At 45.4% G+C, this 25,344-nt stretch overlaps 1 protein-coding gene across 9 annotated transcripts in view; it reads left to right on the top strand.

Moving 5' to 3' along the window:
- SRPK2 (SRSF protein kinase 2) overlaps window positions 1-25,344 on the top strand; it is a 279,322-nt gene that overhangs the window by 217,883 nt on the left and 36,095 nt on the right. For all 9 annotated transcript variants that reach the window (XM_090041996.1, XM_090041999.1, XM_090042001.1 and 6 more), the window contains 4 exons: window positions 2,525-2,690; window positions 10,647-10,672; window positions 15,341-15,587; window positions 24,693-25,175. In XM_090041996.1, the coding sequence (XP_089898122.1) occupies window positions 2,525-2,690; window positions 10,647-10,672; window positions 15,341-15,587; window positions 24,693-25,175 (922 nt within the window). The remainder of the gene's footprint in view (window positions 1-2,524; window positions 2,691-10,646; window positions 10,673-15,340; window positions 15,588-24,692; window positions 25,176-25,344) is intronic.

Here is a 25,344-nt window from a genome sequence, read left to right as displayed (position 1 = left end):
CCTGGGCTACCTGTTGTCTCCCTAGTCCTCCCTGACCTGTGTGGAGGGCCACTCTTTGGACCCCTACTACAGTCATCTTTTACTCTTGCTATAGATTCCTCTAGACAGCAGTGATGGTCAGTGGAAGGGAGACCTCTAGGGGGGAACAAGAGTGTCCACTGGGTTTGGGATATGCTGGCTCAGGGCACAAGCTGACTGAGGTGACTTTTGGGGCTCCCCCTCTAAGTAGACACCTGAGTCATGTGCTCTCCTCACTTCCCTTAACTATACCACTGGGACCTCACTTCAGGCCATGGTATAGCAGAGTCCCCTCCTACAGCAGCTGCTTCCCAGGCCAGCTCTAACCAGTGTCTCCTGGAAACAGAGGCGCTGCAACAATTCTACCTGGCAGTGGCAGTGCGGCTCCCTGGGAAAGGTCTCATGGCACCCTGGGATGCTCAAGCACCCATGTTGAGAACCACTGCTGTATAGCCTCTTGGCTCAGAGTCTTCATAACCTGCTAAGGCCTCCAGTGATGCTTGAGCTCAGTGAGCACTAACTTAGGAACAGTACAAATTAATCTCCTGTACAGAGCTTCTGCCCCAGCTTCTGGCTGATCTTTCAGCTCTGCAGCTACCAGCTACTGTCTTTTGAGCCGGGTTCTGTGCGGTAGTGCATCTCTCCATGATGCACTTGCTGAGTGTCCATAATGCCATAGCAGATCTCTAAGCAGTTATCTCTGTGCCACAAGGAGAAATCAGGGACTCAGTCTGCTGGATAGACCTCTTTGCAACTCAAATCAGCAACTAACATCCCTTCTTTTTCCTGAGGAGGCTTGGCCTGATCTAAATGCTGCCTCCTTACCCCCGATGAGTCAACCTGTTCACTTGATGTGAGAAAATTGAACTCCCTTCACCTCACAGCCTGGTGCTAGATGCCTTTCACAGGAGCCATCTTTCCCATAGATCAAGGATATTCTCAGAAACAGATGAATCTACAGTAGGAAGGATTCCACCACATGAACTGACTCAGCTAAGTGATTCATTCTTTCAAGTTGGCGCACCTGCAGGCATCTTTCTTTGGTTCCAAACATTTGACAGTGCCTATTATAATTTTAAAGTGTTGGTCTTTCCATGAGCTCTATTGGGGTTCCCCAAGGAGTCTGCTTGTCACACCAATCCCTGTGGATGTCCTTCCCATGGTCTTGCATCCCCTTGCCCTGAGATTCCTCAAGAATCTATCAAAGGTGTTTTCTGTCATTAGAAAGATTAGATCAAGTCCTTCGTACCCACCCAGAATTCTTGCTTAAGGGGTTACTGAGTTGCATTTGAGTCAGCAGTTCTCTTGTGCTAGTTTTCTTCCCAAAATCATAGAACTCGAGCTAGGTCTTTAGTACACGTGTTTGATGTTAAGTAGGCATTGGCCTATTACTTGCATAGGATTGAGTGCTTCTTGAAATCTCTGTGGCTCTGTGAGACATAAAGGCTGAGTGATATCAGCCCAGCAGCTATCTGACTGGATATCAGGTTGTGTGAATTCTGCTGTGGATTGTCAAAATGATACAGCCCATCAGGGCCCTCCCTCATCTTCATGCAAATTGAATATAATATTGGACTCTGCTGTTGAAATAAAAGTGAGACCCAGGGGGAGAGCTTGTAAGTGGAGTGGCTTGAGGGAAGCAGGTTTTTGAAGCACAGTCTACAGGTACTGCCAAGGGAAATAGTCTCTTGTCAAAGGCTCAGGGGCTGAGCATACGCACAAGTGAGAGTGTGGAAAAATACAGCTTAAAGAACTCCAGTTACTGGTAAGTAACATTTTTTAAATTGAAGTTTGAAAACCAAATGTGTATTGTTCGTCACATGCGCTGTCATTTTTCTTTTGTGATGAAAAGGGAGGAACTTTTTTAAAATTACAGTGGGAATTTATATTGTATACCATAAGTACATGTATTCACAGAACATGTTCAGGCTTCAGGTATGAATGTACAATATGAGCTAGCAGAATGTCATCTATTGATAATATATTATGCCTGTTAAGTTACTTCATTGAGTACCAGAAATAAGTGGTGTAATACCATGCTACCCTGGTTACATTGAAAATAAGACACACACTTATTTAATGTTTTAAACAAAATACATCTAACTTATTAGAAAAAAAGGGATTTTTGGTGTTATCTTTTATTAGACCAACTATATAGTTAAGTTAAGAGCGATGTTAGACCAGCTCTCAGGCATAAAGTGAACTTCTTTAGGTCTGGGCTGCTTTGTATCTGTAGCCTTGTCTAATATCTCCCCACTACACTTAGACCAGTAAAATATATCACCAAAAAAACTTGCTTCTGGCACATCTGGACCATCTACAGCACTCCAACCCTTGTCTAACTTCTTAAACATTCAGGGTAATAAATTATAAAATGGTGATACAGAAACTTGATCTTACTATAATATATATTATTGCATTTGTATTTGAATAACCAGCCTTTAAAGAGTAGTTTTCTTTGATCCAGATTAACAGAATTACTTTTCAACTGATTTTATGTAACCAGGTCCTTCAAGGTTTAGATTACCTACACAGCAAGTGCAAGATCATCCATACGGATATTAAACCAGAGAATATCTTGATGTGTGTGGATGATGCCTATGTCCGTAGAATGGCTGCTGAAGCTACAGAATGGCAGAAAGCTGGTGCTCCTCCTCCTTCTGGTTCAGCAGGTACAGTAATAGATTTAAACATGCTGTGACAAAAAAACCTACTTAAAAACACTGATTAGAATAACATACTGTTTTCTAGTTAATAAGAGAGAGATATTTTAAAATGGCCAAATTAAATGTGTAAATGTTAATAACTAATTTATTCTTATTTAATTTACTCCTGTTGCTTTATTTTTTCATACTTGTATATTCCCATAATTTTGAGTTCTCTATAATATAAGAAAAAGATGTGTTGAAACAATCTGTCTTGGCTTCTAAGATGGGAACTTTAATGATAGCTTTTAGCAGGTCTAGAGCCTTGCCACTCTGCAAGATCCCTAAAAGCAAATAGCCTTTTCTGAATTGTTTTCAATTCTGCTACAAGTTCATAACATTACATTTGAAATTGGCTGACCTTTAATAATCATAGTTTGATTTAGTGATGCCATGGAAGTCTTGGATAAGTAGAGATACTTATGGTGTGCCTATACCATATTAGCTATTTATCTGTGTGGGTCTGCTCCTGCTTGCTACATGAGAAACCCAAAAACATAGTGATGAAGCCACTCCAGGGGCATCCCTTCCCATTGCTCTTGAGCACATCAGACACAGCTATCTGGAGAGTATCTGTAGCAAGATGCCCCAGAATGTCTTCACTACTGTATTTCTGGATATGAAGCATGTGAATGGCAGTGGGTAAGCAGGGCATGCTCAGAAGTATCCTTCCAGGGGCACACTGGCAACACGGTTTAGAGATGTTCTGAGAGGAAATGTGGTCGTTCTAAAAATTGTCAGTCCTGTGTCCTGGTCATTTGTTACACCAGCATATCACAAGAGGGAATGGGGAAAGGCAGTATTGAAGAAAGCAGTTATATTGTAGAGAAAAGTATAGGGACCGATAGATATGTTGTAATAATAACCTCTATTAGAGCAAGAATCCAGCTGCCTGGATTGTTCAATTTTGCAATATATTCACTTTCTGCATGAAAATTTTCCAGACTTAGACTTCCCTTTTTTTGAGTGTTATATGTGGATTTGTATTTCTGTGTTTAAAATACTAGGGAAATATAATGTATTGTTTTGGTCTGAAATAATGTTTGATTGTCTATTTAATAGACATGTAATAATTGGAAAAGGAGACGGTTAAGATTATGCATGTAACCTTGATAGTTTCCTGCCTTTGGAGTAACAGACCATGAGATTGTAGTGTTCTTTTAAGGAAGATGTTTTATGGAATTATCTCTATTGTTTGTTAGCTAATTATAATGGTTACTTATGCCCCTTTCCCCAGCACTAACTGAGAATGAATTGTACTCTTCAGCTTTTCCAGAAAGTCCACTACAAAGTCACACTTGTGAGACAATGGTGTGAAGATCCTAATGTTGACCACCTTTTAGAAAGTAGTGCCCCTACATTGTATACAACCAGTCATACAACCAGTCTGCTATAGAACTAAGTGTTCAGAACTGAAACAATAAATGGGCTGTGAAGCCTCAACTTTCTCCTTTTTTTGTAAGCTGCAGTGGACCTTCTCTTTATGCAGAGACAGATTTCCATATAGCTTTTCTGTGCTTTTCTCTCCTGTAGTTATTTACTTTTTTTAGGGTTTTCTGAAGGCTCTGAGGTTTTGGTACTTTAGGGTTTTCAGAGACAGACAGACAGACAGACAGACAGACACACACACACACACACACTCTCTCTCTCTCTCGCTCTCGTGCTCTCGCTCTCTCTGCATAGATATATTGTTATTCTATGCAGTTGCACAGTTAATAACTCTGACAAAGCAGAGTAGGCCATATGGCTGATCCACTACTCAAAAGTCTGTCAGGAAGAATCTAAAGCATATTCTTTTCTTCTAGGCTTGTGATATAAAATGTGCAAACTTAGTTTAATTTGCTTTGGGGGGAGACTCACTCCTTGTTGAGTGCTTTTTATCACAGGTTTTTCTAGTTGCCTAAGGCATTTGCTTCTCAATAGATTTAAGGCCATCTACTCTGGCTTCAAACATGAACCTCACTCGTAGACACTGTAAAAGTCTGTTCTCAGGCAGACAGTAATTTTCTTCCCCCAACCAATCAAACCCTTTAATTATTTTTGTTAATTTTCCCTGAACTATTTCAAATAGTCAATATGTATTTGATAAGTTTACCAAAACAGATCTTATTATTCCAGCTGTGGCACTTTCCAGGGCTAGATTTTTTCTTCTTTGTGTTGGTGACCCACTTTCCTATTCTGGCTTTATTCTGCCTTCCTTCATTGCCCCAGTATGCACACACTTTTCCAGTTTACTGCTAGCTCCACCCAACTCCTGGTTCTTATCTGGTTGAATAAGATTTAAGCAGTCCCTGGGGTTAAGTGGCATATGTGGGGGTCATTGTCAGTGTCTCACAATAAGACAGAGAACATAATAACTGCCATATACTGGGTTAGGTCATAGGACTATCTTGCCCAGCCGCCTGTGGCCACCAGAAGGCACGACCACTTCCCCCTGGCCACTGCTAGAGCTGCAGGGCCCAGGAGCACTAGGAGCCGGATGAGCTAATGCAGGCTCCTGCTTTTCCCACCACTACCACCACCTTGCCTGTACCTACAGCCCCCCCTCCCCTTCTGGCAGCCACCACCTGCTGCCTCCGCTGCCTGCAGCAAGAGGGGACCCACAATGCCAGTGAGGCCCGTCCACGAGAAACCACCACCTGCTGTTCTTCTAGCTGCTCCAGCAACACCCCTGTGTTTATTGTCCTGTGCTCCATTCCCCTTCTCCCAAAGTTTTATGAGTGTCTAAGGAAGCCAGCAGCATGCTTTCCCTCCTGTGTATCCTTGTATCTTTTTGTGTTTACCTCCCAGCCCCTTACATACATCCCCTCATCCCCCAAAACAACCCCCCCACACACCCAGTGCAGCCAGAGGAGGCACCCTGGACTTCCCTGGAGCAAGCCATCCACTTTCATTATGGCAGAGGGGGAACATACAGCTCCCTCTCCTGCACCCCACCAACCTCTTCCCACCTGGCCTCCCATGGCATGGCAAGAGCCCCCTGAGGGGGCTGTCGTGCTGGTGGCATCCAACCAGAAGCCAGCCAATGAGATGGGGGAGACCTCGGAGGGCCAGGGGATTCCTGCTAGCCAGTCTCTCTTGAAGGGGACTACAGGGCTCCCTAAACCAAACAGAAGAAGGGAAAAGGCAAAGGCTCCTTGTCCTCCTCCACAGGGGATGGGAAAGGAAAAGGGCTTGGGAACAAAGCCAAATCAGCAACACCTGCAGAGATGATTTTTTCAGCTCTGCAAGCCTGGCTGCTCAGCCCAGCAGCTGAAGCTGTGCCTGGGTGGCTGCAGGGAAATGTGCAGCCTCAGACCTTGGGCCCTCCACCTCCTCCACCCACATCACCTCAGACAACTGGGGCCTACTCCCCACCTTCAGCAGGTGCCATGGGGTACTCTGTAACATGCTGTCTCATGGGGAACTTCAGTCACCCTGATATCTCCTGAAAAGGCAATACAGCAGTGTGGTGGCAATCCAGGAAGGTTTTGAAGAGTGTTGGGGACAACTTCCTGGTGCAAGTGCTGGAGCAGCCAACTAGGGGCCATCCTCTTCTTGACCTGCTGCTCACAAACGGAAGAGTTGGTGGGGAATATAGTGATGGATGACAACTTAGGCAACAGTGACCACTAGATGATTGAGTTCAGCATCCTGAGGAAAGAAGGGATGGAGAGCAGCAGACTAAGGACCCTGGAATTCAGAAAAGCAGACTTTGACTTGCTCAGGGAACTCATGGGCAGGATCCCTTGGGAAGCCAGTCTGATGGGAAGAAAAGTCCAGGAGAGCTGGCTGTACTTTAAAAAAAGACTTACTGAGAGTGCAGGAACAAACCATCCTGATGTGCAGGAAGACTAGCAAGTATGACAGAACCAGTTTGACTTAGCAAGGAACTCTTCAGTAAACTAAATCACAAAAAGGAAGTTTCTAAGAAGTGGAAACTTAGATAAATAACTAGGGAAGAATAAGATCATTGCTCAGGCATGCAGGGATGCAGTCAGGAAAGCCAAAGCACAATTGGAATTGTAGTTAGCAAGGGATGTGAAGGGTAACAGGAAGGATTTCTACATGTGTGTTGGTAGCAAGAGGAGGATCAAGGAACGTGTGGGTCCCTTATCCAATGGGGGGGAGGAACGTTGTGACAGGATGCAGAAAAAGCTGAAGTACTCAGTGCCTCTTTTGTCTCAGTCTTCACAGATAAGGTTAGTTCCCAGACTATTGCACTGGGCAGTAGTTTGGAGAGGAGGTGAGCTGCACTCAGAGGGCAGCAGCAGGCCTTTCCCTTGGCCTGGAGATGGTGGGATGTGGGAAGGTGTGCATCAGATAGTACTATCACTGCTACAACCAGGGGGCACACCAAACAGTGGGAGGAGGCTAGAGAGCTGCTTGAAAAGGAAGTGCTGGAGAGGTGCCTGGCCACATGACCCGGACAGCCTGTTCCTCTGAGGAGAGTGTTGGGAAGAGCTCAGAGCTACTGAGCTCTGGATGACTGCTCCACCTGCAGCGTGTTTGCCCTCTTGTGTGTCCAGCTCCTCTGGGAGATGAGCTGTGGCTCCCACTTCTTCTGTGCCCTGGAGAAGAGGAGGAGTGCCAAGAAGTATATTGCTTGCCTCTTGGCGGAGGGCAGCAACCCCCTCATGCATCTCAGTGAGCAGTATGAAGGGGCGAGGGCTTTCTACGTGGCTCTCTTCTTGCCTAATCCAACTGATGCCAACACCTGCCAAGTCTTGTGGGTGGGACTGCTGTTGGGAAGCATAGGTGACAAGGACCAGCTAGAGGATCCTCTCACCTTGGCTGAGATCTCAGGCTGTCTCCATCTGATGCCCACCAACAAAGCACTGGGCATCGATGGCTGACTGTATAGTTCTACCGCACTTTCTGGACATCCTTGGTCTGGACCTTGCTGTGGTTGAGTCCAAGGGGGACAGAGAGTTCTTTCTGTCATGCAGAAGGGGAGGCCTAAGAAAGAGGACCCTAATGACCTGAGGAATTTGTACAGTTTCACTTCTTTGTATGGACTATAAAGTCATAGCAAAAGCCATCTTGCTATGCTTGAAGTCCATGGAGGCGGACATCTGATTTACCCTGACCAGACATGCACAGTTTCAGGAAGCTCCATTTTCAACAACCTATAGGTGGTGCAGGACCTGCTCGAGTTCACTCCCAGGGTTGGCCTGTCATTCAACCTCCTGCCTCTTGACTAGGAGAAGGCATTTGACAGAGTGGATCATGGGTACCTCACAGGCATGCTGAGGGAGTTTGTCTTCAGTCCCTGCTTTACATAATTTCTCCAGGTGCTATACACCTTTGCAGAGTGCATGGTCAAGGTTGACTGGACACTGATGGAGTCCATCCTGTTTGGGTGGGCAGTACATCAAGGTTGTCTACTGTCAGGGCAGCTCTACACTATTGCCTTGGAGCTGTTCCTCTACCTCCTGTGCAAATGGATGCTGAAGTCATGAGGCTAGTCACGGGGGTGGTCTTACTGGTGTATGTCAATGATGTGCTCCTTCATCCAGGGCCCAGGTGACCTGAGGCAGGTGGAGGCCTACCAATCCATCTACTCTTCAGCCTCCTCTGCCCATTCAGCTGGATCAAGAGCTCTGACCTGATGTTGCATGATGGGTGGCAGGTGGGTTCACTCCCATCTGCACTCCAAAACACCCAATGAAGTGCAAGATCACTGCTCTATTTGGGGATCTACTTGTCCCCCAGTCACCCCTTCCTGCTGGAGAACTGGGACCAGCTAGAGGTCAGGGTGTCTGAGCATCTGCAGGCATGGGTATGCCTGCTGCGGTATCTCTCCCTTCACGGGAGGGCACTGGTCATCAACCAGCTGATCCTGTCTATGCTCTGGCACTGTTTCAACACACTGGCCATGCTCCCGGAGCTCCTGGCCCATCTCTAGAGACAGGCACTGAGGTTCTTCTGGCTGGGACAACACTGGATCTCTGCAGGTTTTCTGAGCCTCCACTTGTGGGAGGTGAGCAAAACCTGGTCTGCCTCTGCAGCCAGGTCCACTCCTTCCACTTTCAGGCCCTACAGAAGCTCATGTAAAGTGCCGATAGCTAGGCAATGTTGTGCCCGATCAGCCACAACTTCCTTTGCTACCTTCAGTGGTATTGATATGACTTGTAAATCTTTGACCTGCAAGCTGTCCCCAGGCAGGACCTGGAAGAGCTGCCAGACTCCTACCAGGACCTCCTCAGGACTTGGAGGCTAGTCTTCCCATCCACGTCCCCAGACATGGTTGCCTGGGGTGCCGACCTCCTTGCTGAATCCCTGCTGAACCCCCCCACAGCTCATGGTGCCAGTGACAGAGGCTCCTTGGGTGCACCAAAGAATAGTTCTGGCCAATATCACTTGTATCAGGGACCTGCTGAATGCTATGTGTTCCCTGCCATTTACTCCAGGATGTAAAGGCTGCCCTGTTGCCCACTGCCTTCACCTATATGAGCCAGGTCCTGTGCAAGGGCAGTCCCTGCTCACCAGTATCTCTCAGGCCTCTGAAGCTAATCATGGGATTGCTGCCTTGGCAGGCCTAGTGGTGATCCTTGCCTCAGCATCTTAGCAGGCTGGGAGATACCAAGCCAGTCACCCTCTAAACAGTCCACCACTGCCAGCTCTACAAACTCATGCTCTTCACACTACACCATCCTCCCTTGTGTTTTGCCCTGATAACAAGTGGCAGAATACCATAGGTGAGGGTGGTGGAGAGGGTCCCTGGTGGATATGTCTGTATTCTACCCTGAACCCACAAGCCACCAGAGATCTGGCAGCTCCTTCATGGGACCATCACCATAGATGTCTATCTGGTGTGATTTACAGACATCCTTGACACTTGCCCCTTTTGCTAGCAGAGGAATATGCTGGTGCACACCTATCTTGAGTGTGCCAGGTTGCAGCCCCTTATTTCTTCCTTAGAAACCTCCTGCTGAGGTTTTGGCTGCACTTCTCCCTGCACCTTTTTTGTAATGCACGCCCCGTCCACCAAGCCCCAGGACCTCCTGGTCAACTTCTTCCTGGCTCTGGCCAAGCTGGCCATCTGCAAGACCAGGAAGGAGGCTTGGGCTAGGAGGAACCCGGGCAAGTGTGGAGCTGTCTTCCTGTTACTTCTTCACCCACATCGCCAGGCAGAATTTCACTGGCCAGCACTCACAGGCTTCCTCAACTCTTACAGGGGGCAATGGGTACTGGCTAATGCCCCCTTCTTTGTTATTAACTTATGACCTCACTCCCCTTCCTGTTTTCTCTTTATTTCTCCTTCAAAATTAGTTGATATGTCCCCAGTGGCCTCCCTTATTAAAGGAGGTTCATAGTTTTTTGTGATGGGAAGAAGACCATGGCCTATGGCCCATCAAATAGGCCTGTGTCACAGTACCAGAGCTGATGTTGAAAGAGAGGTATGACCAGTGTTTTTTCCCCACTGCCTCTTGCTCTTGCAGCCTCCAGCATTTAGTCTAGGAATTTCTGATTCAGAGGCTGTACCCTTAATTCCCATGCTCAATAGCAACCGATGCACTAGGGAGGCAAGGCAGTACATACCCAAGAGTCTAGACCTGACCCGGCTGCAGCACAATTGGAATTAATTTTCTGTCAGCCATTCACTTCCAGATATGACAGGTTGGTTTATTATTCTTTTCCTTATATGTAATACACCTTTTAGAGGAGATTTTTTTTTCCAAATTTCTTTTTAAAAAGGAATATGAGCAAGTGTTCTTTACTTATTTCTTATAAGATAGATAATTTTCTGTGGAATACTTTTTTATCCTTTTTTTTTTTCCAAAGACAGCTAATTGTTTTAGGTCTATAGACATTTTTAAGGAGTCAAAATACTCCTAAAAAGTCATTGAGTTGCAATAGCTTATTGTAGTTTAGAATGCTTTTGTGAAAATGCACTTAGATTCTTCTCTGAGTTTGACTTTTTTTTCTTTTTTTTTTTAGTGAGTACTGCCCCACAACAAAAGCCTGTAAGTATGGTTATATAATTCATGTTAAGTCTCTTGTTATCCTGTAGTTGATATTAACTGTTAGAACACTACCATTTTACAATCCATGTAGAAGCTTCCTTTGGCTACAGATTTTGCCCTTAAATGAGCATTTTGTGCAGTCTTGTAGTCTTCACTTATTAAAACTGACTTGTTTTTCTCACATTTTAATATGTCAAAATCAATCCTGAAATTCTGTTTTAAGAGTTGAGAGGTTTTTTTCTCTCGTAGTAAAGATGTATTTATTTAAAATAGGATGAAATGTGGTCTTTAGGCACTACCAGTTTTAAATAGTGTTTACCCAATGGTAAATTGTATACATGTTTGAGCAGTTCATAGCTGGGATAATGGCCTCATGGAAGGAAGTTACATTACTACTTTTCATCTTTTATATGGAATAATTAATTAGGTCCTATTCTTGCCAAAAATGTATGCATGTACTTTGTGGTATTTCTTGTATAGTATACCAGTCCTTGTATTGTATTATATACCATATTTACTTGAATTCAAGATAACCCAGAATTTAAGACGCGTTCCCAATAATTAGATGCTATATATATGGAAAATTTATAAAATTATAACAGTTTTCCTGGTATAGAATCTAATTACCTGAGTTTTGTCTTGAATTTGACCCTCTCCCATTGCTACAGCAGGTGCTGAGACACTCAGACAGCCCCCTTATCCTGTGCCCCCCCTCCTCCTTTCCTCCCCCTGCAGCCCTTCTCCTCGTTACTGTCAGACTCTGTTTGGTCTGTGTTCCCTCCCTGAGCACATGGAAGTGAAGGGCAACTTGAAATATAGGAGGCGAAAAAATACTGACTTTGAAATAATCATACCTGTAGTAATTTGCATATAGACAAATTACTATGGATACTATAGACTTAGATCATCAGAATTGGTGCATTTTACCTTTTATGAATACTGCTGCAAGTTTCAGCATAGGTACTCCATAAATGTACTTTTTGAGTAGTATATACCTACTTATGCTATACTTATGCCAAACTGTGTATGATATTACTTCAAAGCCAAAAGGCTCATGATTTATCATATAGCCATTGGACTGGGCCTCAGCAGTCAACAATATTTCAAGCCATGGTGACCTCACAGCCCAGCACTACTCAATACACGTGTGTACTCCAGATACCTCTCACAAAGGCTCCATGTGCTAATCAGCTCCCCACTCAAAACTGAAACTAGGTTTTCTGGTCATAAGTTCTGGGATCTTCCAAAAATTGAGATGCGGATGAGGCATGGGGCCACCTGGTCTGGCTTCACCTCGTGGAGGGCAGCGCCACCCCAGTCATATGCAGTGGAGTAAGAAAGGGGGTGACAGCCTCTCATCTACTTAGGCTGACAAGGTCCTTTGTGTGAATCTGGTATCTTTTATTAGACCAACTTAAAGTGTTGGGAAACAATTTTTAAGCAAGCTTTCAGGTTCAAAAACCCTTTGTCAGGCTGAGGAAGTTTCAGTAGTTGGTGTGTGCTTTTCCTGGATGGAATGAAAAGTAAAGAAGCCAGAGGCTGGGCTGGTGTGCATACCAGATAAGCAGTCAGTGAAGATGTAGATTGAGGAGTCAATGGGTGAGAGACGGGCTGGGGCGGGGAAGAGAAGGGGGATGAATAGTGGAGAAGTACCTGGGGAGTTAGATGTCAGGCAGGTTATAATGTGTCATAAATCCAATGTCTATATTTAGTCCATGATTTTTAGTATCCAGGAGGTTGATAAAGTAGAGTTCATAGGCTCATCTCTGGGAAGTGTTTTGTAAGTTTATTTTGAGGATCAGGACTGAGAGATTGGAGAGAGAGTGGTTTATGACACATTATAACCTGCCTGACATCTGACTCCCCAGGTACTTCTCCACTGTTCATCCCCTTTCTCTCCCCCCAGCCCAGCCTATCTCTCACCCATTGACTCCTCAATCTACATCTTCATTGACTGCCTATCCTGTATGCTTACCAGACCAGCCTCTGGCTTCTTTACTTTTCAGTCCATCCAGGAAGAACACACACCAACTGCTGAAACTTCCTGAGCCTGACAAAGGGTTTTTGAACCCAAAAACTTGCTTAAAAAATGTTTTCCAACTATTTAAGTTGGTTTAATAAGAGATATCAGATTCACCCAAAGAACCTTGTCTGTCAATGTCCTCAGACCAACATGGCTACAATCTACACCCCTGTCTTATGTACTTAGACATTTGTTGATGTTTGCCAGATATTTAAGGCTGGTGAAGGAATGGACGTAATTGGAAATGGGAAAGAAAGGTGCTGATCAGCTGTGGGAATGAAGAAGATAAAATGTATTTGATGTAGTGTTTCACCATGAGCTGAAACATAGTGCTGAAGGGGACTGGGTGCAATGGGCATTATATCTTACTAGCCTGTTGCCCATCAAGAGTGACGGGGGCAGAGCAGGCGGGGATGGAGCCCCATGCTCCCCCTTCCCCCCCCCCATCTGGAGAGAAGCAGGGCTGACAGGGCAGGGCAGGGGAACAGTGGGCCCAAGCCCACCTAGTGGCAACAGGGGAATGGGAGGAGTGGGCTCAGGGCTGACACAGGGCAGGGGGGTGGGGGAGGAGTGGGCCTGGGCCTGAGGTGGGGAGGAGGCTTGCTCCTCCCCTCTCCCAGCCACTGCTGTGTCAGGCCAGGCCCATTGCTTCCCTCCACACTGCTGCGGTGCCCTGGCTTCTCCCCCTGGTCAGGCTTGCTGCTTCTCCTCCTTCGCCCCATCAGGCCTGGGCCCACTCCTCCCCTCCCTGCACCACTGCCATGGTGCGCCCATACCTCCCCCCACCACAGTGGGCCCACTCCTCACCCCCCCCCACATTGGCCCTACAGGCAATGACAGAAGTGGGGGGAGGGGGGGCCAAGGCTAGCGCCAAATGGCCTCACCCCCCCAATAGCATCCCAACCCTGCTCCCCCACCCCCGCACTGCTGTTGCCATCATCTCCAAGGAGCAAGGAGGGAGGCGAGACCAGCTCCAGTGGCCTTGTTCCCCTTCCTCTGTTCCACTGTCACCACCTGCAGGGAGGGCGAGGCCAGCTGTGCTGGCCTTTCCTCCCCCGCCCCGCTCTGTCCCCTGTATCGCCGCCATCATGGCAGCACACTGCCACCTGTCTAAACACTTCTTAATGCAAATAAAGCATTATGGACAGACAGACAGATTAAGGCTTTTATAATATTAGAATTCCAGTGGGCTGCAGTAACCTAGCCTTGTGGTAGGTTCCCATCACTGAGCATATGCTCAGCAATTTAATGATAGACTGTGTATTTAATGAAGCTTTCTTGTACATGAATATAAGACAAAGGGTTTTTTTTCCTCTTGCTGATTGGAGGGAAAACCTAATCTTATATTTGAGTAAATATGGGACATGGACTATATTTGGTCCCTTTAGTGTAAGGGCCTTGGACATTAAACAGAAGTATCTTTTTTTCAAAAGCAGTTAATTTACTTTAAAAGCATCTGCCAAACAATCAGCACGGTTTAGTGATATCACAAAATGAAGCATATCTAAATTCTTATCTCCTTTGTGTATGCCTTTTTAATAGGCCCATCATCCATTTACTGGTTTCTGACTCTGCTTGTAATTTCTTTTAGAAATTACGAATATTCTATGAGAGCCCTAGAGAACAGAATTTTTTTTTCTTTGTTCCTGCATTTAACAGTGTATTTCTGAATGATCAGAAGAGGAAAACTTAGGGCTCTGCTATGTCTTTAAATTAAAGCTGGATAGAAGCTAGGTATAGAGTTGTTGCACATTTTCAAGCACTAACTTTGTAGCTGGTTGCCTCTGTATCTAGGTAGTCATTTTTATTGTATGATAAATTCTTTGCATGTGTGGCTGGTTTTAAATTTATTGTTCAGTTAACCAGCTAATTGCATAATATATGTAAAGTGTAGCAAGGCCCTTACTTATTTATTACGGGAGACTCAGTAGCGTAAACTTGAAGCCAAAATGAAAAAAAAAAATCCACTGTAGTGAAACTACCTCATCCTGTTAGCTCTGTTTTAAATTTTTCTCTGTTGTTATTGTTTCTGCATTTTTTATTGCTTATGAGGTATAAAATTGGGGCTTATCATCACCACCTCCTACTGTCTGCTAGATTGTGGCAAGTAATATATAAGAAACTTCTCAGTTTCACAGAGGTATAGTTAAACCACTGCGGGTTGATTTCAAAATATTTTTTCACCATTTGTCAACCATTTGGGTTTCTTGACATTGCATCTTACTTTTGTTGATCGTTACCAACTATGTTTTATTAAGCTGGACTAGCAAAGGAGTAGTAACTGACACATGTAGATTATACTAGCCAAGTACCTTCCATGTGCAAAAGCATAATCAATAGTTGGTTAAAGTTTAAAGATGTTGCTGTTAGCAGGGTTATATGAATCGTGGGAACTGTACCTCATCATCTTATATGTACTCTCCCTTTTTATTAATTTAGAAAAGTACTCCTTGCATGAGGTTATATAGCATTTTTCCTTTGTGTAACACAAAATGCTTTTTATATTGAAAAGAAAAGGGAGAACACAGATCTTAAATATGGTACGTTACCTCCAGAATTTGCAATAGTTATTGCACAATACCTGAATTTTAATATGAGACACTTGAAAGTAAAACTGGTTGAGTTTTTAATAATGTTTATTGCAGGTTGGTAAAATATCGAAAAACAAAAAGAAAAAACTGAAGAAAAAACAGAAGAGGCAAGCTGAGCTGCTAGAGAAACGCCTGCAGGAAATAGAGGAACTAGAGCGAGAAGCTGAAAGGAAAAAAATAGAAGAAAATGTAACCTCAGCAGTACCATCAAATGAGCAAGAAGATGAATACCACCCAGAGGTCAAACTAAAAACAGCTGATTTAGAGGAGGTAGCAGATGAAGAGCCTGGGAATGATGATGGTTAGTAATATCTACTTTATTGAAACTGGAACAGTTTCATAATCTGAAATGAAGTTTAATTGTTCTCCCTGCCTGGTATATTTAATTATTAATTAAACATACAACATTTCCTAAACTAATAGGCTTTAACACATCTACTTGATTGTTGCACTATAGATAACATTGCACTTTCATGGGAGAGAAATGGAGGAATGAAGGTTTGGGGCAGAATTCTGTTTCCTTTTGCACATCCAAATGACAGTTTACTAGCTAGCTATATGGCAGCTGGCTGTTTTGGGCCTTTGCTTTATGCTTTGAAAGTGTAAACCTCCATACGTAGACTGAGTAGGAGACATACTAGATACAAACGCACGTGCGTGTATGCGCACACACACACACACACGCGCACACACACACACACACCCCGCCCTATGGCTTTGTGTACACACATAACTCAGGTACACGCATAAGTTCTGGAAGAAATGGGGGATATGGGCCTCCTATGTTTCAGCCCTAGTAGCTGAGTAGTTAAAAGTGTTCACCCAGGTAGTTAGAGACTTGGGGTGCCTGTAGACTTGTGCGATGCCTGCCCTGATGTGCTGAAATTACAGCACATTGGAGCAGACTTGATTAATAGAGTCTGCTGAAGTGTGCTGATTAGCATGCTTCAGAAGCCCAGCGTCTTGTGTATTCAGCATTCCTGTGGTTCAAAATGGCAGCGGGGACACTTTAACTAAAACTCATGGAATGAGCTTTAGTTAAAGTGCCCCCACCATCATTTCAAAGTGCGGGGACATTGGATACACGAAACACTGTGGGCACTTTAATTAGAGTGGCTCCCGAGAGCGTTTTTAAAGCACCCCCACCCACAGAACAAGTATAAAGATGCCCTTTGGTTTTAGGCTACCTTCACCTAAATGGTCTTCAAGCCTGCATGGCTCTGACTTCTAGCACAGTGCTCTAACAGCCTAGCCACAGGTTATACATATCCCTGCATTCATATCCCTGCACTGTAAATTACTGCAGGGGGCGCCACATAACCCACCCCTTTAATCTCTTTGTATTAAATTGCAGCAGGGGGCCCCGCACACCGTTAAACACTGCTATAGACCAGTAATGCGTATCTCTCAGCTTGCTGCAATGTACAGGTGACAGAGTGGTGCAATTTCATTCATTTAATTGTCATTTAATCAATTTAATCAATTTCATTATTTCTTAACCCATATTTTTGCACATTTTAAAATTTGTTTTGAATTTTTTATACCAATATTTTTAATTTTTTTATTCTTACTTTATTCTTACACTTTTCATTCCCATCTTTATTTTTACTCTTATCTTATATTTTATTTTCCTATTTCTATGTTGTTAAGTAAACTTTATTTCATGTGTAAATCTGCCTGTTTGTTTTATTTCACTCAACCACCCCTAGGATCAGGGTGCTCGAAATTCTCTAAGCACATATAGTATGCGTATAAATCTGTCCCTATAAATTTCTTCTATACATCTTTGTGCGGATATTGGAGTGCTGTGGTGCACTAATTGGAAAATGCATTTTCTGATTATCTCACGGGGGTCCCAATCCCGGAAGACACCTGGAACCCCCCCTTTTACACCCACATTCCTGCATTCATATCCCTGCACTGTTGGGAGTCATTGTTTTGTTTAGTGTTTCCCTTCCATCCCCAGACACTACTCGTCATGTCTCTGTTTCCTCAGGCTGTCCCCCATGCTTTGCCTGCCAAATTCAAAGCCACATACTAACCATTCAAGCTCCACCTCAAACCTGTATTTTGGTGACCTCCACCATGCTTTCAGACAGCGAAGGGCGCCTTGTAATCGTTGCTCTGTAGGTTGATCCACAGAACCCTGTCAGCCTTGAGATCCAGTTTCTTCTCGGTTCTCTGACTCCAGCTCACGGCCCATTGACCAGTATAGCAAGGCCTGAGAAGCTGCTACCCTGCATTGGCGCCCTTGAAGAAGGTCCATCGTAGCCTGATTGTGTTCAGTAGCAGTATCTCTGCATTATCAAGTGCCTCCATTCTCTGGTTGGATACCTCCAGGGCATCCAACAGCACCTGGTTCTCTTTGCAGATTCTGTCAGGATTCATCAAAGCCATGTTGTTATGCAGGACACAACAGTTACTGTTTTGCTCAGAGTGCCACCTGCTTGCCCTAAGGGGACTGAATAAGTAGGGCTGTTGAATTTCTACACACCTTAGGTTCCTGCAACCACCTCTCATCTAAAAACTTGGGGCATCCAATGACCCCAGACCCCAATGATCCATCTAAGAATAGCAGTTAGTGGAACAATGAACAGACCCATCAGGAAGTATCACCCCAGAAAACACCCCTGACCTGGCGGAAGCCAGGGAATAAATGTGGATGTGGACGCTCTTTTTGAATAGGTCCCGTTAGCACATCAAGAACTATGCCAGACATTGAGGTGCCAGAACCATGAGGTAATATTGCAGTCATAAATCTCCCAAATCTCCTCACACCTGGTTTTCAATGACGTGACTCAGCAGAAAAAAAGCAGGTGCTGAGCAGAACACTGAAATGGCTGAACCCTGAATTAAGGGTTGTTGAATAAGAAGATTATCATTAACAGCCCTGTTCTTTACATTTCAATTCCTACACACCCCAGCTTCCTGTAAGCAACCCTCTTCTAAAAACTTGGGATTTTAGGTTTTTTGCTGATTACTGCTGAAATCCATCAAGCGCTGAGCAGAAAAAAGGCAGGTGCTGAGCAGAAGACTGAATGGACAAACCCTGAATTTCTCCCCCCACCCTCCCCAGACCAAATAGACCCCCCCCAGGGGTACAGTTGAATGACTGATAGGACAGTGTTGTTTGGGGGGGGCGTGCTTGAAGGGACAGCTTTAGTCCCTTCAAACTGCATCACAAACTGCCAGGCAAAGAATTTTTGGTGCATGTGGCAGCGAGCCATTAACAACTATCCTTTTGGACAGTGGGTGTTTTGGGGGACAATTTGGGGCAGGCTTTGAATGTCACAGGTGTTCTGTTGGGAAAGGTCACATGAGCAGATTTCTGAGAGTGCCGGTACTGAGACACAGCTCACACTTGCATAGTTATGCATATGAGGAAACTCAGACCTGCATGACAGAGTTCCAAACACGTGTCTATATAACTCTGCTCAGCTGGGGGCAGAAAGCATCTCACAACTCTGGTCAAGGTATATTGACCCCTCGCTCAGTGACTTGTTTTGGCCCCGAAAATATACTCAATGGAGGCACTGAAGAACAAGCCATATCTGCCGGGCTTGGAGTAGCAGCCAGATGTACCCCTACACCGTGGTCCCAACTGGTCCCAGGAAGAACTGGCAGATGTGATTGTTATTTGGTGGAAACAAAAGGTTCTGGAGCCACTGGAAAATCTATGAAATAAGCCAGTCTTTGCAACCATTGCCCAGGAAATGTAGGTGTACAGCCACAACCAAAACTGGGCACAGTGCCACAGCAAGATGAAGGCCCTGAAATGTGCTTTCCATTGGGCCAAGGACCAGAATTCTTGTTTGGGGGCAGGATGCACAATAGCCCCATTCTATGAGCAGCTGTCGTGCATTTTTGCGAAGGACACAAGCAACGCTTGCCTCCTATCCTTTGGGACGATGAAGGTGCAGGAGGCCACAGCATCACCTAGCCCACAAGAGTCCACAGACTGCCCTGCCACTGTAGCAGGCAGTGCAATATGCACTGCTCAGCCTTCAGGCAACCAGTTGGAAGCCGGGGGGGGTGGGGGAGGCAAGTGCTTGCAGCAGCAGAAGAATGGGGACAGCTGAGACAAAGTTGTCTTGACCATGACCCCACTCTCCCCGATGTCTTGCTCACATAACTCAGAGGAGGAGGATGCATCAGATTCCATGATGATACTGTCACTGGACTTGTGGGACACACCAGAAATTCCAGAGACCCAAAGATCGGTGCCAGAGAAGCATGAGGATCTGCACCCGGGGACTTGTAAGTTACAGGGAAGGGGCATTAGATGGGTTGGACAACTAGGGCTTGCGTGAATCTAGCTCCACTTTTGTGCCAAGGCCAGGCGTGGCGAGGCATGAGGGAGGGTGTTAATTTTGTAAGTGGCAAATATGTCCACTACTTGCAGTTGCACAATGTTTCGCTTACATGGGGGTGTACATGCTGTGCCCTCTCTTAAAGTTGCTTGGGGGGAAGTGCTAATTCATTTAGCGGCAGGAATTTGTGCTGCTGAAATGTACAATGAACTGTTTAGTGGACAGGAAGACGTGGGTTCCTGCATAATCATTTTTTGTGGGTGGCTGCATTACTTCACCAAGTGGCAGGGATGCTGCTTGGCGATCGCCAGTAGTCTATCCGCTACAGGGAGTGGCGACTAGATCTTTGACCATGAGCACCTTTTATTTTTCCCATTCCTGTTACCAGCTACCACGTCCGTTGGAATTTTAGGACATGTGCCTGAAGTGTGAACACCAGCACAGACCAGAGCTGAGTGACTGCGTGAACACTGCTGCAGGCAGCGACAGTAAAGAGAAAGCATGCAGGAGACTTTAGTGGCAGCTTCAGAATTGCAAGTATGGTCTGCGGATGAATGGCAGGGAGGTGTATAGAAAGACTGAAGAGCAAGAGGCAGCAGCTCCCTGGGAGATCGTGGCCAGTACAAGGGAATTCCTTGACCTGGCCAGACAGTGCCATCAGGATGTTGTGGAGACCCAGCAAGTAGAAGGCATGTTTAGAGAGGGAGCTCCTTAGGCGCATGATCCTGGCCCCCATTTGCCCTCCACCAGGACCACCCATGTGACATCCATTGTGCATGTCCCTGTCCATGAGCTGAACCTCACAGAGATCCCTATACATGATCAGCCTCCCATAGGAACAACCTCAGCAACAGCCATTGTGCCTGTGAGCAAGGGGCACCCCTACTCTGGGAGGCCAAGGAGAGCACCACTACACTTTAGGGACAAAGGGGAGGATGAGAGAGGGGCACAAGGGGGGGAGAAAAGCCTATAATAAGTGATATGTTTTTGGTTGTTAGTGCTGTTGCTTCTGTAGAAAATTGGGGAATGGGCATTGTGTTTCTGCTTTTTTTTCAGTTCTGCTTCAGTTACTGACAATAAAATAAATGCTTTGGTGAAATTAAAATGAATTTGATCCATGTCTGTCTTCTGTCATAGGAAAGGCTGTAGAGGAGTGAGTAGGGAGGGGGAGGTAAGCCAAACAAAAGAAAACCAGGCTTGTTTCAGACGCATTGCACTAATGAAAGAGGACATGTCCACTTCTGGACTGAGGTGGGGAGGAGGGTGTTTGCCCAGAATGTGCGTACTGTGAGGTATGGTGGTAAGCAGTAATCAAGGGTGCTCCACTGCACCCATAACATTTCCTCTCAGTGCATGCATTCTCAGCACTCCCCAACTGCCCCATCTAAGGGAGGAGCTTGTGGGGGGAGGGGCTTTCAAAGCCTGGGCTTTTATTATTTGGCCCAGCGGCCAAAACAAGGCCTGGTGGTGGTGGGATGGCCCAGAATTTTGTTAATGCGGGGAGCCGTAATTGGGTGGGTGCTGTACAACGCACATAATATTTCCTCTGAACACACACAGCTTCTCAGGAGTTCAACCAAATGACTGGTAGTGATGGAGAACAAAGCAAATTCAAAACCAGTCAGGCACACTTGAGTAAGTGCTAATTGCCACAATAAGTCAGCAAATCCCCTCCCCCACCCTTCTATATTCCCCCTCTTAAAGGGAACATGAAGTGAAAAATCGAACAAAGCAAAATAGCCCTTTATTTACAAACCATATATTAACCGTAATTAAGCAAACCAGAGAACAGCATTTATAAGATGATGCTGCATAATTACTACAGAGGAATTCCTTTTTACTACTTTAATAATGCATGAGTCATGAAAAAAAATCAATCTAAGCAATAATCATTTTTAACTAGAAGACATTGGCTCTAAAGTGGACTTTTCAAGCCTGGTTGTGAACTGTTGGATGGTAGAGCATGGCTCTGTACTGGCCTGTCCCGCTCCGGGCAAGAGCATGGCTGGCAGAGTTGATGACTGGCAGGCATAGAATCGTCGGAAGGAGCCCGTTCATTATTGGCTGATCCTCCTTGGTCTGAGAGTGCCTCCTGGACTCAGTGCGATTCCTGCCATACTGGACAGCCATGAATCTGCTCATAGCCAGACAGATCTGTCTCACCATCTCACGGAACCAATACTCACAGTCCCTGAGGACGTTCGTGATCCTGTCTGTGTGTGCATGGGTGGCAGCCTGCCTTGGTAGCCTGGATGTCCCTGGCTGCAGCATTGCAAGTGGAGCCGAAACTCAAAAAATGCAGGGAAAAGAGTGAATTAAGGCTGCTTGGCACTCTAAAAAGACACTTGTCAAATCTTGGAAGTTGATAAGCAGTCGGCCCAAAATGACCAAGAAGGGGGTGCCTGGCCACAGGTTGTGGCAGGCCCTGAGTGGCTAAAAACAAGTACCTACCTGCTTTGGCCACCGATGTACTTCCCTGCACTGCCCACTAACTCCCAGGGTCTTTAAAGCATTGTCCTATGCTGCCCCCTCTCCCCCCTTTGATTTCACTACCCAGCCCAATCACACCTGGCACTTCCGGTGACAAGTGACTTAAAGGGCTTCACATTCTGAGTGTGGAGGTCGAGCTCCATGGTCTATCCTCCGTGGAGGTAGTGGCAGGTGACATGGCTGGGACCCTGCTGTTGTCTTCTCCAGTGGAGCCCCCAGAGGCCTCTGTCCTTGTGCATTCATAGCACTCCAGTACCTCCATTAGTGGCTGGAGGTATCTGTAATGGGCCATGTCACGCAGTGGGGTGCCCTGCCACTGTGCTTCGGTGACACCCCTGTGGAAAGCAGCCTGCAGCATCTTTGCCTTGACATGGCAATAGACCGCTGTCCTGTTGTGCCCCCACTTGCCCATTCTCCAAGCAACATCAAGGTAGATGTGCCAGTTGGCCCACCGGCTGCAGACAAAGTGGCGTACAACCTCAGGTTCCCCCAGCACCCACACCAGGCTGTTTGTGTTGGTGAAAGTCCAACTGGACCCTGGTCTGCTCCATTCTCTCCCGAACGTCAGACATCTTGGATCAATAAGGGGACCTGGGGAGCTGTGCACTCAGTTTATAAGTCGAGGTGACAGACCCAAGGGAAGTTTACCCCCCTCCCACCCTGTTGTGTCTGGGCAAAGTTTGGACAGCAGACACGTTCTGCTACTGTTGCAAATTTTGGCGCTCGTCAGCGGCGTTCACCTAGCACATGCTGGATCCAGGCAGGGTCTGCACCAGTGGCAACTTTTTGTATCTTATGGGCCTGCTTGTTCTGGACATGTTTTAGACCTGCTATGTCCTTTAGTACTGTTTATGCCGTGGCATGGTAGCAGGCTACCTACTGACCCGTGTGTCACGACACCTCTCCCAGTGGGACATGGTCTGAACTGCTGAGTTTAGACATCGTCAGTGAGGGAATGAGTGCTGACACAACTCACCCACTATTCATAAAGCAGGCATGCTTAACACTCATGATCAAGCTCACAGAACTCTACTTGTTTATGTAAAACCAGCAAGTGAATTAATAGCATTAGGAGGACTATTATGCTGGAGCCAGCTGAAAGGGATGTTTTAGCTGTGCAGGGGTTCCTCATAGTTGTTGCCAGGCAAAGTGTGGGGATTTTTGCTATGCGTGCAAGACCTAGGCTCTGTGACTGTTGCAAGTTTTGGTGCTAGTCAGGGGCGTTCACCTGGCACATGATGACACCTCAAAGCACGGAGCAGTGGGCGTCTGCACCAGTGGCAACTTTTTGTATCTTATGGGTATGCTTGTTCTTTAGCCCTGTGAATACCATGGCTGCCAGCAGGACATGGTTTGAATTGCTGAGCAGTTTAGAGATAGCTGGTGAGGGAATGAATGCTGACAGAGCTCATCTGCAATTATTAAAGTGGGCATGCTTATTGCTCATGCAGGCCAATCATTGGCATTCAGGTCTCCCCCTGGGTGTCCTAAAACATTCACTACACACAAATATCTGCAAATTGTAGTGGCACTTGGTGGACAAGGGGACTCACTACACAAAAATTGTTGCAACACCTGATAGACAAAGGGGCTCACCACATGTCATTCAGTGAATTACTTTGTACACATGACAGATTAATGGCTGCACCTTTCCAAGTTGCATCGTCGCAAACTAAAATACATCCAGATGGGGGTTAGTTTATGAAGATGCAACTAATTGAAATCACCAAAAACTCACGTGTAAAGTGGGACATGATTAAGCCACACAAAAGGGCAATTTTTGTCATGTCTACAAGCACCTGACATCATATGTACAAGTGCCTCTGGGCAGCAAAGAGGAAGACGAGCCTATATCAGATGGTGTGTGGCTCAGTGACATGGCTGCTTACTGGCAGAGAGGAGGTCCCAAGTTCTAGCCTGGATCCCTGCTGATGCTGCCCCACCTCTATTTTATCCACTGACTATTAAATGCAAGGACCAGTGGCTTTGGCTAAAGAGTGCTGGAGAGAGAGCTGGTGTGTGAGAGACAGTTTCAAACACCCTCAGGAAAGGAGGTGTCTGGAATTTGGGTCTCTGGTTTTCTGGCTTTCTTAATACAACCTTCTCCACCCTTTCTTTCTTGTTGATTGTTATGCTTGCTCGTTGTTTCAGAATTTGGCTGTGCCCCTGCAAATGGTTCTGCATGCACCTGTACACCCATCCCACTCTTTAAAAATCAGTGGGACTCCTGTTGCCCTTGCACTCAGAACAGCTTGCAGGGTATAGTTTGAACTCTTTAGGGGTGAAACTCGCTCTTTTAGAACAATAGAGCCTTTGGGCATTACAAAAATGCAAATCATGGATGATAATAATTTCTTAACTCTGCTGAGAAATAACTTTAAAAGAAGATTAAATGAGCAAGAACCAGAGTTCTAAAACAAGGATTTCCAAATAAAAATACATTGAAAACTTTAGGTATAGATTAATTTCTTTGTGTATTCAAGTAAAATGCAGTGTTTCTTTGCATATTATTTCAGAAGTCCAGTATTTAAGAGTTAAACATTATGAGATGTCATAATTTTAGAAAGATAAATTGACATTTGGTCTAATATATTCATTATATTAAGGCGAAGCAGAAGATCAGGAAGAAAAAGAAGACACAGAGAAAGAAAATACTGAAAAAGATGATGATGTGGAACAGGAACTTGTCAACACTGACCCTACAGACTCTAAGTGGATAGAATCCCCCAAAACAAATGGTCATATTATAAATGGTCCATTCTTATTGGAACAACAGATTGAAGATGAAGATGAGGAAGAGGAAGACTGCCCAAACCCTGAGGAGTATAACCTCGATGAGTCAAATGCAAAAAGTGATTATTCCTATAGTAGCTCCTATGAACAGTTTAATGGTGAATTGCCAAATGGACGTCATAAAATTCCTGAGTCGCAGTTCTCTGAATTTTCAATGTTCTCTGGAGCACTAGAATCTGTAGCTTGTGGTTCAGCCCTTTCTGAGGGATCAACAATAACGGAAAGAGAGGAAAGCAGCCCATCTCATGATAGGAGCAGAACAGTTTCAGCATCTAGTACTGGGGATTTGCCAAAAAGTAAGTTCCTGCCTTACTGTATAAATATTTTGTGTGTTTAGAATGAAACATGGAAGGAATAATGGGGTCAAACCTTATGTGCATGTCTTACTGCTGTTCTCTGAGATGTAAACTCAGAATTTGCTTTTCATTTTGTGCCAGTGAGATGGTTTGAAACTAGACTTTTTGC

Source organism: Crocodylus siamensis, chromosome 4, assembly GCF_052110815.1.
Source record: "Crocodylus siamensis isolate JL-2025a chromosome 4, ASM5211081v1, whole genome shotgun sequence".
Taxonomy (NCBI): Eukaryota; Metazoa; Chordata; order Crocodylia; family Crocodylidae; genus Crocodylus; species Crocodylus siamensis.
The sequence above is the reverse complement of the archived record's forward strand: the minus strand, read 5'-3'. Positions and strand labels throughout refer to the sequence as shown.